At 35.9% G+C, this 13,190-nt stretch overlaps 1 protein-coding gene across 7 annotated transcripts in view; it reads left to right on the top strand.

Moving 5' to 3' along the window:
* Positions 1 to 11,084, top strand: part of ATRX (ATRX chromatin remodeler) — a 315,263-nt gene extending 304,179 nt beyond the window's left edge. For all 7 annotated transcript variants that reach the window (XM_047714735.1, XM_047714739.1, XM_047714738.1 and 4 more), the window contains 5 exons: positions 2,643 to 2,792; positions 3,648 to 3,773; positions 4,718 to 4,813; positions 5,324 to 5,452; positions 7,340 to 11,084. In XM_047714735.1, the coding sequence (XP_047570691.1) occupies positions 2,643 to 2,792; positions 3,648 to 3,773; positions 4,718 to 4,813; positions 5,324 to 5,452; positions 7,340 to 7,618 (780 nt within the window). In that variant the 3' untranslated portion in view covers positions 7,619 to 11,084. The remainder of the gene's footprint in view (positions 1 to 2,642; positions 2,793 to 3,647; positions 3,774 to 4,717; positions 4,814 to 5,323; positions 5,453 to 7,339) is intronic.
* The last annotated feature ends 2,106 nt before the right edge of the window (positions 11,085 to 13,190 follow it).

Genomic DNA, 13,190 nt, shown 5'->3' with positions numbered 1-13,190 from the left:
GCCTGCACATGCACATTGCATACATGCATCTCTGGAAAGGCTTTCTCTCTAATCATAAAAGAGTAATTAATGTATGAACTCTGGTGTTTATAATTAAGAAATAAACACTGCACTTAACTGACAGAAGATTTATTTCCAAAGAATTGGGTGTTTCATCTGTTTCTGCTATTCTCATATCATCCTGTTATACATGTGAATGGAGAGGATTTCATTTTGTTTAACTGACAGTCATAGCTAAATTATTATTCATTGTTACAGAGAGAATCAGTGGCACAGCTGAAAGTAAATCAGTTCCTAGCACACAATTCTCTTGGTTTTCCCCTTAGGTTGCTTTCTTAGAGAAATGAAGTTATTTTTGGCTATGGTTAAGAACATCACTTATTGCTAGACAGAAGTAAAATTAGGGACTATCTGTAGAACATTTCTACCTTGTAATTTATTTGGTATTTTGTAGAATAGCTGATTTTTCTAACTGTATTTGGTATGGTCACTTGCTAAAAATATAAGTCAGTGTTATCTGGTTTTATTCTAAACCTCTCTCTTGAGTCATAGTTGGGGGGGTAAGCATGGGAGACATATATTTAAAGAAGCATTATCTTTTCATAGAATTTAATTTCATTTGGCCTATCTCTCTGCCTACCTGGTCAATAACTGTGAGCTTTAGAGATCTGTGTAGTGATGATAAATCTGTTTTATATTGTATAGGCATGGGAAGTCAGCTTTGATGACAGATTTCTACACTGGTGTAGAGGAGAAATGTTTAGCTAGTGTTTCAAAAGAACTAAACCTGTTAGCATCTCTGTATTCCACCATTCAGCTTTTTTGAGCCCTCTCCTACGTATGGTCCTCTAATGTTTTCGGTTTTCAACAAAAGAAATAGTATATCATGTCAAAATGAAGTATAAAATCTCAATTACAATTATATTTATTAATGAAATCAGTTCCTTTAATCTTATGGAATGATGAAATATTTCAAGTGTTTATTAGGGTAGCAAGATAAAGAGTTGTTTAAATGATACCAAATATTCTGATTATTTGGAATTATTTGGAATTAGTGTCAGCATTTCCTATTGTACAGAAGAAATCATAGGGCCTCATGAATTGAGTTTTTCAACTTGAATTATTTAACATAAATTTGACTTCCTACCATGTGTTGTAATACTCTGGGGGTTGATGAAGATGTAAAGACAGAATCATTTTCATGTGTGGGATTTGTCTATGCTGAAACTTAGGAAGGCATTAAGCATTACTAGATGTAGATTAAATTTAAATTTAATGGACTTATACTTCTGCAACCTTTCCTTTGCTCTGTAATTATTTATGTTCCTTCACTACATTCACACTCAATTTAGAAAGTGTGTTCTAAGAGAACTTGATGTTACAAGCTATGAAAAATCCTTTTGTAAAGTGAATTAATTTGCCTTTTATATATTCGGGTTTTCATCTGTGATTACTTTAATAAACAACTTGTGAGTATTTTAATTTCTTATTAGCAAGTAACATTTGTGGTTCACTTTAACCCCCTCCTCCCAGTCTCTCTTTGTCTCTCTCTCTCTCATAATCATAATTACACAAAGCAGGAGTTTGGTTGTTCTTACTAAGTATATAAATGATCCCAAGTTTTAAGCTTTTAATTTTTTTAACCTTAAAAGACTGACTTAACAATCAGAGAAAGACAATTATCATATGATCTCCCTGATAGGAGGAAGTTGAGAGGCAACATGGCGCGGGGCGGGGGGAATAGGAAAGGAATAAATGAAACAAGATGGGATCAGGAGAGAGACAAACCATAGAGACTCTTAATTTCACAAAACAAACTGAGGGTTGCGGGGGGAGGGGGGGAGGGAGAGGGCGGTTGGGTTGTGGACAATGGGGAAGGTATGTGCTATGGTGAGTGCTGTGAAGTGTGTAAACCTGGCGATTCACAGATCTGTACCCCTGGGCTAATATATATGTTAATAAAAAAATAAAAAATTATTAAAAGACTGACTTAAGACACTATGACTTAAAAAGAAAACCCACTGTAACAATAACGTGATAAACTGCCTATAAGTTTAAATTTGACCTATGCATCTTTACAATGTAATTTATAATTGACCTTTCTACAATTGAAATATAAGGACTCTATGTTCCAGTGCAACTTTCCTGTAGCTGTTTAGATTAATTTAGGTTTGTTTTTTGTTAGTACAGTGGCTGGTGGCCAAAGTAATTGTGATAGAAATAAAGTTGATAAATACGTATAAACAAGAGTAGCTATGATTTTTAACACAAGCATCCAATGTAATCTCTGATTTAAGCAGACTTGTATTAGCATTTATTATCAACTCAGAACAAATACAAAACAAAATGCATATGAAAAAATTAGAAAAAAGTTGGAGGAAAAAACCTCACAAAAACTACATTTAAAACATTATGAACCCCTAAAACATGCTTATATAAAACACTGTTTTATAGGAAGTTCTTACAGAAGAGGCTGGTGTTGCATGTATTATGACTGTTTTCTAAGTAATTTATGTCCTATGTATCAGAAATATGTGTAGTAGCCAGTGTCTAGTTTCTAGTCAGACAGTAGACCAAAGAACTTTGGAGATAGGATCCAGACAGGAAAAATAATTCTCTGTGATTTCAACCCCTCTAAACAGGACACCATACTTGCAGAACTTCTACAAATACATAAAGAACACATTGTAGGATATCATGAACATGATTCTCTTTTGGACCACAAAGAAGAAGAAGAGTTGACTGAAGAAGAAAGAAAAGCAGCTTGGGCTGAGTATGAAGCAGAGAAGAAGGTAGTTCATTCAAAATGCTTTTTGGTTTTTGTTTTTGTGTTAGTCATTTGAAAGGTCAGTGAGTAAGAAAAGGGCCACATTTGAAACAGATAATAATAATAGGGAGTCTGTGGGAACAGAGTCCCCAAATACGAGTCTGTTTATAGGCTTTGGTTACCTTTGGTGGTAGAGTGGGAGGAAAGGAAAGAAGAAAATAGTTTCCACTTAAAGAGTAGTAACCCCAGTTCTGCTTAGCACTCGCTGAATTGAGAGATTAGTAAGAAGCTGTATATTTAGTGTCACTTAACTCCCGTCAACACCCTCACTCTAGTAACAGACATGCAGGAGCTTAGAGTTTGGAGGTAGGAGGAAATGTTTCTTTGACATGTGTACCATGAAATCAAAATTTTGACTGAATGTCAGAACACAAAAGTATTCCATTGTTGGACATTAATATCAGTCTTCAACAGCAACTTTATTTAAAATAGTTCCATGTCTGTTTTAAACACCAAACCACTTGAGCAAAAATGCGCCTGAGCATGGGAAACCTTATCCTAATACCTGAATTCTTTTTAAACTCCTAACTCATTGTACCAAACTTCTTTAACGTTAATGTGATGTTAGGAGTCTCATTAGAATTCTCTGAGTTGCCCCATTCTGTGGGAATTATCAGAAAAAAGAATACACCTTCAGGGGTTAAAGCTTTCCATGTAATAAGATCTTGGTTTCGGGTAAAAAGGGTGTTTTGTTTGTGTGTGGAAGAGTGTTAATAATTTCTTAGATCTGAGAATGTGGAATCTTTTCTAAACCGGTAGGTGATATAGAATTTCAAGTTTTAAATCACAATGTGGAAAGTGCATAATTTTTTGTTTTTAGGGACTGACCATGCGTTTCAACATACCAACTGGGACCAATTTACCCCCTGTCAGTTTCAACTCTCAAACTCCTTATATTCCTTTCAATTTGGGAGCCCTGTCAGCAATGAGTAATCAACAGCTGGAGGTAAGTTGTGAAGTACAAAAGTAGTTTAACATGAATTAAAGGCATTCAAGTACCCTGTTGTTGAGGGTTCCCTATGCAGGAATATCACATTCTCCAAAAGATTACCTCTGAATAGACCAAGAAATTTTTCTTTTATTTGTTGACCTTTTTGAACTATCACAGTATAGTAAAATGTAGTTTGTTCAGAGCACAAAAGAATTAGGCCTTGAATTAATGTTCTTTGAATTATTTTAATTAAGGAACAATAGGGCAATTGACTGGCTAGGGAAATAGCACTTTCTTCAGTTATAAAATACTTTGAATCAACAAATTAACTTGCTAATATTTGAAAATAGGATATATACATCTATATTCTGATGCAATGTAGATGCAGCATTGGGTATATATGATAATGTCCAGTATTATATTTAAAACTAGAACCAATTATGAAGTAAATAAGAAAGATTAGGTTTTATTATACCGATTATGTAATAACTTAATTGAATCTGTGGTTTTCTTTTGAAAATGTTCTTATGGAGTCATTTAAATTAATAAACTATTGGTGCAAACCCTAACTTTTATCTTCCTAACAGGACCCTCACTGATAAGTTTTACCCACTGTATTAGTGCTGCATTTTGCTGCTTTTCAATTATTTGAAGAGTTTTTTTTTTTAAGATTTTATTTATTTATTTGACAGAGATCACAAGCAGGCAGAGAGGCAGGCAGAGAGAGAGGAGGAAGCAGGCTCCCTTCTGAGCAGAGAGCCCGATGCGGGGCTCGATCCCAGGACCCTGAGATCATGACCCGAGCCAAAGGCAGCGGCTTAACCCACTGAGCCACCCAGGCGCCCCTATTTGAAGAGTTTTAAAACCAAGTGCTATAAATTGGCAAAAGGAAGGATCCCTATACTTTATAACCATGTGTCTTTTATATGTCCTATATAATGTTTCTTGCGTTCTTCTAGGACCTCATTAATCAAGGAAGAGAAAAAGTTGTGGAAGCAACAAACAGTGTGACAGCAGTGAGGATTCAGCCTCTTGAAGATATAATTTCAGCTGTAGTAAGTTAATTGGCAGTTATCTTACGCCAACTTGATATTTTTGTCATGTGTTCCCCCGTCCCAGCCCTTTTATTTTTATTTTTAATTGTTTGCTTTACTCCTGTGGGGAAAACAACATGATTCTTCTAACTTAATTTGCAATAGTAAAATACTAATAAACTGAATAATAGTGCTGAGCTGTAATTCAGCATTTTTACCTAAATGTTGCATAAAAGAGAAATGGGTGCTATCCCAAATGATTGGGAAATCAATCAGTCATAGAAATGTGTATGTTGTTTACATAAACATATCTTATCAATTACACAAATCCAAGTAGTTTCATTCCAGAAATAGCCAAACCTTGTACAACAGTGGATAACTTAGTACCCTGCTTTTACATCCTTGTTTTCTTTAGACAAGAATAAAGGAAAGGGGGGAAAACCTTTTAAAATCCTGAATATTTTTGAGTACCTTAATTATTTGTCCTCCATTCTACTGCAATAGGAAGTAAATGGAACCTTTTTCTTTTAGTGGAAGGAAAACATGAATCTCTCAGAGGCCCAGGTACAGGCGTTAGCATTAAGTAGGCAAGCCAGCCAGGAGCTTGATGTCAAACGAAGAGAAGCAATCTACAATGATGTACTGACAAAACAACAGATGGTAAGAGTCCCACTATCTCTAAGTTATGTCCAGTTTTCTTGAATTTATAATAATGGGTTTGTGTGACATCTCTGTGACACCTTCCCTCAGAGGGATAGATAACTGGTCATTGTTTTTTCCTGGAAGAAATTTTGTCAGAAATCATAGTGATTGTCAAATAAAGGTAATACCTGGGTTACAGGGTTACAAAAGAGCAACAAATTGCTAATGGGTCTCCTTGAAGACTGTGTAGGATTTTGTACACATAGTTTTATTTTTTGTGTATTCTAGACATCTAAAAAGGAATTTTTTTAAAGATTTTTTTAAATTTATTTATTTGATAGAGGTTACAAATAGGCAGAGAGGCAGGCAGAGAGAGAGGAAGCGAAGCAGGCTCCCTGCCGAGCAGAGAGCCCGATGCGGGGCTCGATTCCAGAACCCTGGGATCATGACCTGAGCCGAAGGCAGAGGCTTTAACCCACTGAGCCACCCAGGCGCCCCTAAAAAGGAATTTTTGCCGGGGCGCCTGGGTGGCTCAGTGGGTTAAGCCGCTGCCTTCGGCTCGGGTCATGATCCCAGGTCCTGGGTTCAAGCCCCGCATCGGGCTTTCTGCTCAGCAGGAGCCTGCTTCCTCCTCTCTCTCTGCCTGCCTCTCTGCCTACTTGTGATTTCTCTCTGTCAAATAAATAAATAAAATCTTTAAAAAAAAAAAAAAAGGAATTTTTGCCAGACTTTTACCATATTTACCATTTTTAAACAATAAGGATACTTTTTAATATATTTAATTTGAGATTTTTAAAAAGTGGAGCTATATAGAGGATATATGTTACAGGTTCCTACTAAATTATATAATTCTTGGGGCACCTGGGTGGCTCAGTGGGTTAAAGCCTCTGCCTTCGGCTCAGGTCATGATCCCAGGGTCCTGGGATCGAGCCCCGCATCAGGCTCTCTGCTTGGCAGGGAGCATGCTTCCACCTCTCTCTCTATTTGCCTGCCTCTCTGCCTACTTGTGATCTCTGCCTGTCAAATAAATAAATAAAGTCTTTTTTAAAAAATAAATTATATAATTATTTGAAAGACTAGCATATTCCAGGGGCACCTGGATGGTTCAGTCCATTAGGTGGCTTCCTTCAGCTCAGGTAATGATCACAGGGTCCTGGGATCGAGCCCCACGCCGGGCTCCCTGCTCAGTAGAGAGCATGCTTCTTCCTCTCCCTCTGCCTGCCTCTTTGCCTATTTGTGCTCTTTCTTTCTCTCTCTCTCTCTCTGTCAAATAAATAAAATTTTTAAATCTTTAAAAATAAAAGCCTAGCACATATTCCAGGACCTTTGATCATTTTTCCCAGGATAGTTGTTTGCCAATCATTTGCCTTTCACTGGGAAATTTCAACTCTTGACTCCAGGGAGTCAATTTCTGTGGCATGAATTTTACTTAGAAAGCACTGTAGATTACTGATTTTTTAGATTATCTTTGGAAATTTGAGACACTCTAGGTAGGAATTATTCCCACTGCAAGTGCTTTTTCCCTTGGGTATTTGTCACTAAAAATGTTTGTCATCATGTGAAATATTTAAAAGAACGAAGAAATGAGATTTGACAAAAAGTGCTATAACTAATACTTGAAACTAATCATAGTGTAAGACAGGTTACTATGGCAACTAACCTAAATCCTGCTTACAATACAATACAATAGTCAAGTCATTAAGAGAATTTAGCCCTCAATGGTGTTACTAACTGGTTCCTACAGTAATGGTCCTGTGAATGCCTCAAATTAGTAATGGTGTTAACAATAATATGTTTTCCTTTTGGTATGGTACACCCTTAACAAATTGATTTTAACTTAAAACTTGATACTTGCCTCTTTGAGATAGGTCATGCACTTGTAACAGCTCCCTTTTCTCTCTTTAGTTAATCAGCTGTGTTCAGCGAATACTTATGAACCGAAGGCTCCAGCAGCAGTACAATCAGCAGCAACAACAACAAATGACTTATCAGCAAGCAACACTGGGTCACCTCATGATGCCAAAGCCTCCAAATTTAATCATGAATCCTTCTAACTACCAGCAAATTGATATGAGAGGGATGTATCAGTCAGTAGCTGGTGGTATGCAGCCACCACCCTTACAGCGTGCACCACCCCCAATGAGAAGCAAAAATCCAGGACCTTCCCAAGGGAAATCAATGTGATTTTGCACTAAAAGCTTAAAGGATTGTTAAAATCATAGAAAGATCTTTTATTTTTTTAGGAATCAATGACTTAACAGAACTCAACTGTATAAATAGTTTGATCCCCTTAAATGCCAATCTTCCATATTAGTTTTAATTTTTTTAATAGGGCATACCATTTTTTCCTGACGTTTGTCAGTGATGTTGCCTAGAATCTTCTTACACACATTGAGTACAGAAGATATTTCAAATTGTTTTCAGTGAAAACAAGTCCTTCCATAACAGTAACAACTCCACAGATTTCCTCTCTAAATTTTTATGCCTGCTTTTAGCAACCATAAAATTGTCATAAAATTAATGAATTTAGGAAAGAATACAGATTTATATATTCGTTCTTTACATATAAAAACACACAGCTGAGTTCTTAGAGTTGATTCCTCAAGTTATGAAATACTTTTGTACTTAATCCATTTCTTTATTAAAATGATTGAAATGGTTTTAATGTTCCTTTGACTGAAGTCTGCAACTGGGCTCCTGCTGTATCATCTCTGTGAGTGAAAGTTAGAAACTTAAGGGTTATCTTTGACACAGAATTGTGTGCAATATTCTCAAATACTACTGCTCTAAAACTTGGAGGAGTCTTGCAGTTATCTTAGCATTGTATAAACAGCCTTAAGTATAGCCCAAGAAGAGAATTCCTTTTTCTTCTTTAGTCTTTCTGCCATTTTTTATTTTCAGTTATATGTGCTGAAATAATTACTGGTAAAATTTCAGGGCTGTGGATTATCTTCCACACGTGAATTTTCTCTCTCCTGGCACTAATATAAAGCACATCTCTTAACTGCTTGGTGCCAGTGCTAGTGCTTCATCCTGTTGCTGGCAGTGGGATGTGGACTAACAAAATCAAGTTCTAGCATTTTAGGAGGTTAAGGATGATGGTGTGGTAGGGTCACACCCTGTTTTATAAACAATATCAAAATGGCAGAACCATTGCTGACTTTTAAGTTCACATGAGGAATGTGCTTTAATAATTCCCAGTACTGTCAGTATTGTGAAATAATTCCTCTGAAAGATAAGGATCACTGGCTTTTGTGCTCTTCCTCTTTTCTGTCATCATCATGTTCTTTTCCCCCAACTTCCCTATGTTACTTTAAATAAAGTACATTTCAAAGTTCAATTTTTTTTAGTTTAGATCTGTGAGGCAATTTTTTTAATCAAAATTAGTTCATCTAATACCCTTCTTTGAAATTTTACTAGAAAATCATTACATTGTTTTTTCTTAATCCAGGCCTATAAAAATGACCTATAAGTTTATTGATGTACAGTTTGACTGCTTGAATTTCTTGAAGAAAAAAATTGTTAGACTATGGGAGTCAACTCAACATGGCAAAACCGTTTTTGAGGTGGTGTTGTAATAGGTAATGGAAATAGCTAAGGAATTTCATAAAAAAAAAAGTTGGGTGGAGGAATTGCTCTAGGTATCACTGGATTAGAATGAGTTTAACATTAGCTAGAACTGTTTTGAGTTATTTGGATTATTAAAAGATTTCCATTTTTATCTTGAACTAGTGGTAAACATCTAAGAGCACTAGGTTTGTGATACAGAATTTGTGAGGTTAGGTGGATCCATTTCATCCCCCTCACTTTACCATGGTGAGTTATCACTAATAAATCCCATGTATTTGGATATTGTGCCAGCCATATAGTTAAATTTACTGAATTGGGGTGGGGGGAGATGTGTGTTTACTCCAGAAGAAATGAAAAAGACAAGATCTGCGAGATAAATATTTGAAGGCAGTACACTCTGGCCAACTGTTGTCAGTTGGTATTTCTACAAGTCCAGAATACCTTAAACCTGATTTACTAGACCTGGAAATTTTCAACATGGTCTGATTACTTGTTCAAAGACATGGATGTAGAAATTTTAGGCAACCTTCTAAACTTTTTTCACCATGGATGAAACTATGACTTAAGGAATAATACATAGAAAGGATTAATTGGAACTAAGAGTTTGAAATAAAACTTGGACCACTTTGCATACACTCTTCTCACTTGACATTTTAGCTACATAATACGTACTTTGAGTATAACATCAAGCTTTAACAAATATTTAAAGACAAAAATCACATCAATAAGATACTAAAAGGCTCATTTTTATATTTGTTTTAGATGTTTTAAATAGTTGCAATGGCTTAAAAAATGACGATTTAAAATGTTGCTTGTAATACAGTTTTGCCTGCTAAATTCTCCATATTTTGTAACCTGTTTTATTTCTTTGGGTGTAAAGCGTTTTTGCTTAGTATTGTGATATTGTATATGTTTTGTCCCAGTTGTATAGTAATGTTTCAGTCCATCATCCAGCTTTGGCTGCTGAAATCATACAGCTGTGAAGACTTGCCTTTGTTTCTGTTAGACTGCTTTTCAGTTCTGTATTGAGTATCTTAAGTACTGTAGAAAAGATGTCACTTCTTCCTTTAAGGCTGTTTTGTAATATATATAAGGACTGGAATTGTGTTTTTAAAGAAAAGCATTCAAGTATGACAATAATACTATCTGTGTTTTCACCATTCAAAGTGCTGTTTAGTAGTTGAAACTTAAACTATTTAATGTCATTTAATAAAGTGACCAAAATGTGTTGTGCTCTTTATTGCATTTTCACAGCTTTGAAAATCTGTGCACATATTGTTTCATAGAAAATGTATAGCTTTTGATGTCCTATTTAATGGTGATTCTTTTGCACATTTAGTTATTTAATATTGGGAGGTCAAAAAGTTTGGTTTTTGAATCTGTTATGTACTAAATTCTGTAAAAGGAGATCTCTAACCTCAAAAATAATTTACATACCAGGAAGCCTATGTGTGTTTGTGTTAGTTTTGGTTGTCTCTTTGTAATCCAGCACCATTTCCTGCTTCCCAACAGCTGCATCACTCATTTAAATCAAGCAGGACTACCAATCCACACTTGATAGAAAAGCTGCTTACCCTCCTGAAGCCATAGCAGGTTAATGGAAGCCTTTATTACCTGGCCTCCAAAGAAGCTGAATATTTTGTAGTCTTCCCTTAGCTATGCCCATTTTCCCTCTATCACAAAATCAGATACTTAACATCTGTGCCCCAAACAAAACTTAAAGGTAGTCACTTACCTATCTCAGTACCATTGTTTCCTTTGAGGGTGGCATGTTGTGAAGCTATAGGTATCTATTCTAACAGTTCTAAATTAGGTCATTCTTTTACATGCTTATTTCACTAAAAATTACGTTCAGATTATTCCCATCTTATTTCACCAGACTTAGTCTCAGGTGAATTTAAGCTATCTCCACATCAAATCTACCCTTAGAGATGAAAATTCCTCCACCATGGATTTGTTTTTCAAGTCTGTAATCTGTGCCAATCCCAAAGGAGTTACCAAATTTCAGAAATGCTTTTTGTCTGTGCAACATTTTATATATGCTGTTATATGGAGGTGAATAAAAATTTAAAATCCAAAATATATATTGTTTCTAAGCTCAATATCTGCTAGGTAACCAATCTCAGCACACATTACTCATGTTGAATATAATGATGGAATGGCCCCACCAACCCCCCACCTAAGAATTTTACTCCCCAGAGTATGTACCACCATAAAATTCCTTTATGATATATACTGCCACCCTCTCTGTGGAGTAACCTTCCTGTCACCATTGTGCCTATTTGGTTAACTAAAGCAATCACCCTTTCTCTCACTTGAGAGAGCTTTCTGGTAGTGACCCGCTACATACATTTACCAAGGAAGACAGCATATAAATTGAGGCCTTTATTAAAGATAATGAAGACAAAGCTGTAATTGAAGGAATGAAAGAGTGAGACAAACCCTAAAATACAGCAGGCCCTTTTTAATACTCAGAACTACCACATAGTCCAAGCAATCTCCACCCTGCAGCACTCCTCCAAATTCACCTCATCATTCTGCCCTCACTTTCTCCCTTGTAGAAACATGAGGAGAATTGGCTCCAGTCTCCTTTAATCGTATCAGATGAGAGACTTTTACCTGTCGACTAGACTGAGCCCTCTCCCTATAGTCCTCACATCAAATACATGTTAGTTTTCAAGGAAGGTGAAGAGATGACATGACATGCAAAGACAGGATTTATTCTAGGTATATGAAGAGAAAGCATAGTATTAAAAGGAATAAAGGTGGGGATAGGGAAAGACAGACTAGATTGGAGTGGATTAATCAAGGGTCTTGAAATCCTGAATAATTTCAATACGAGGATAACAGGTTTGTGACATCTGGTGGATGTGTTCAAAGTAGCAATAAAGATGGTAATTTGGGCAGAGATAATTTGAATGGTTTAGAATACAAAGTGAAGAAAGATGGGAGATGGGAAGATAATCCAGGCATTCAGTGACAAGACTATAGACAATTTTAAGGAAAAAAATCATTAAGGTTTGTAAAAGTGAACTTAAATTGCAAGAAAAAACTGTTACTCCTACCCTTACCCAAGGATCCAACTTTCTTCAGGATTTCTGGTTTTATATGCAAAATTTCACTTACTCTTTTTGATTACCCTCTCAAGTCTAATGGTAAAACCCTTAGTGGCATTCCTGTTCTTAATTTCTCATTAATCCTAACTATACCCTTGCATGTATTTACAGAAAGTGGTCCACTTAACTAAATTGAGTGTAATTCTGTTTGTTTCCTCAAGCTAATTCCTCAAAGGGCTAAATCCATTCTGTTTAGTTTTTCCTAAGACCCAACCATTTCAAAGTGCTAGTATATGTTAATATAATATTTGTGAGTCACCTTTGGTATCTTCCAAAATGCCTTGTGGTTGTTATGTGTTAGCCTGTATACAACGTATTGTGAAAGAAATGAGGATAATTACATTCTCCTCATGACAGTTAAAAGTAAGAACAAAATAAAATTCATTGCACCCAGGAGGCAGAAACATTAGTTACCTAAGTTACCTGGGTCTTTATATCTCATTTGGAAAATAGGACTATAATAACTTTCCTGAAGGCAGGAGCCTGGACCAGGTGATTTCCTGAGGTCCCTTTCAGCTTCAAGTGTTAGGGTTTAACTGTGAGCAAAGCACGATTTGAAGTCAAAAGGCAATGGGTTTGTCTAAGGTTACATGGTAAGTTTGCGAACAGAATTAGAAATCCCGTGCCTTTGGTTAATGCTCTCCCAGACTAAGGTATACCTTTTCTTTTCCTCTGTTTAGAAAAATGAAAGGTCTGACAGGCATTTTAATTGCAAAGCAGATAAATCAAGTTGTAATGGGCTCTAGTTACCACTTCCACAGCTGTAACCTCCTTTATCTTTTGCCCAGAGGCACTCTCAGAGCTGTGTTTCTTAATGCCTCTACAACTCAGAAAATGAAAAACCATATTTAAGGATGATTCTTATATCCTTGTTGCCTGATTGGTTTATATACACAATAAAACATGAAGGTAAATATAACTCAGCTTCTGTAAAGTCAGCTTTTAATGATAACTTCCCATTGTATTCATAGCTATAAGGCCCAAATTAGGCCAATGTTTAAATTGGTCTAGGTGAAGTTTATAGTAACAATATTTGTTTATATTGACTCTTAAAAGTCACCACACATATG

Source organism: Lutra lutra, chromosome X (assembly GCF_902655055.1).
Source record: "Lutra lutra chromosome X, mLutLut1.2, whole genome shotgun sequence".
In the NCBI taxonomy this organism is placed as follows: domain Eukaryota; kingdom Metazoa; phylum Chordata; class Mammalia; order Carnivora; family Mustelidae; genus Lutra; species Lutra lutra.
Note: the sequence above shows the minus strand (reverse complement) of the source record. Positions and strands in the feature narration are given on the sequence as shown.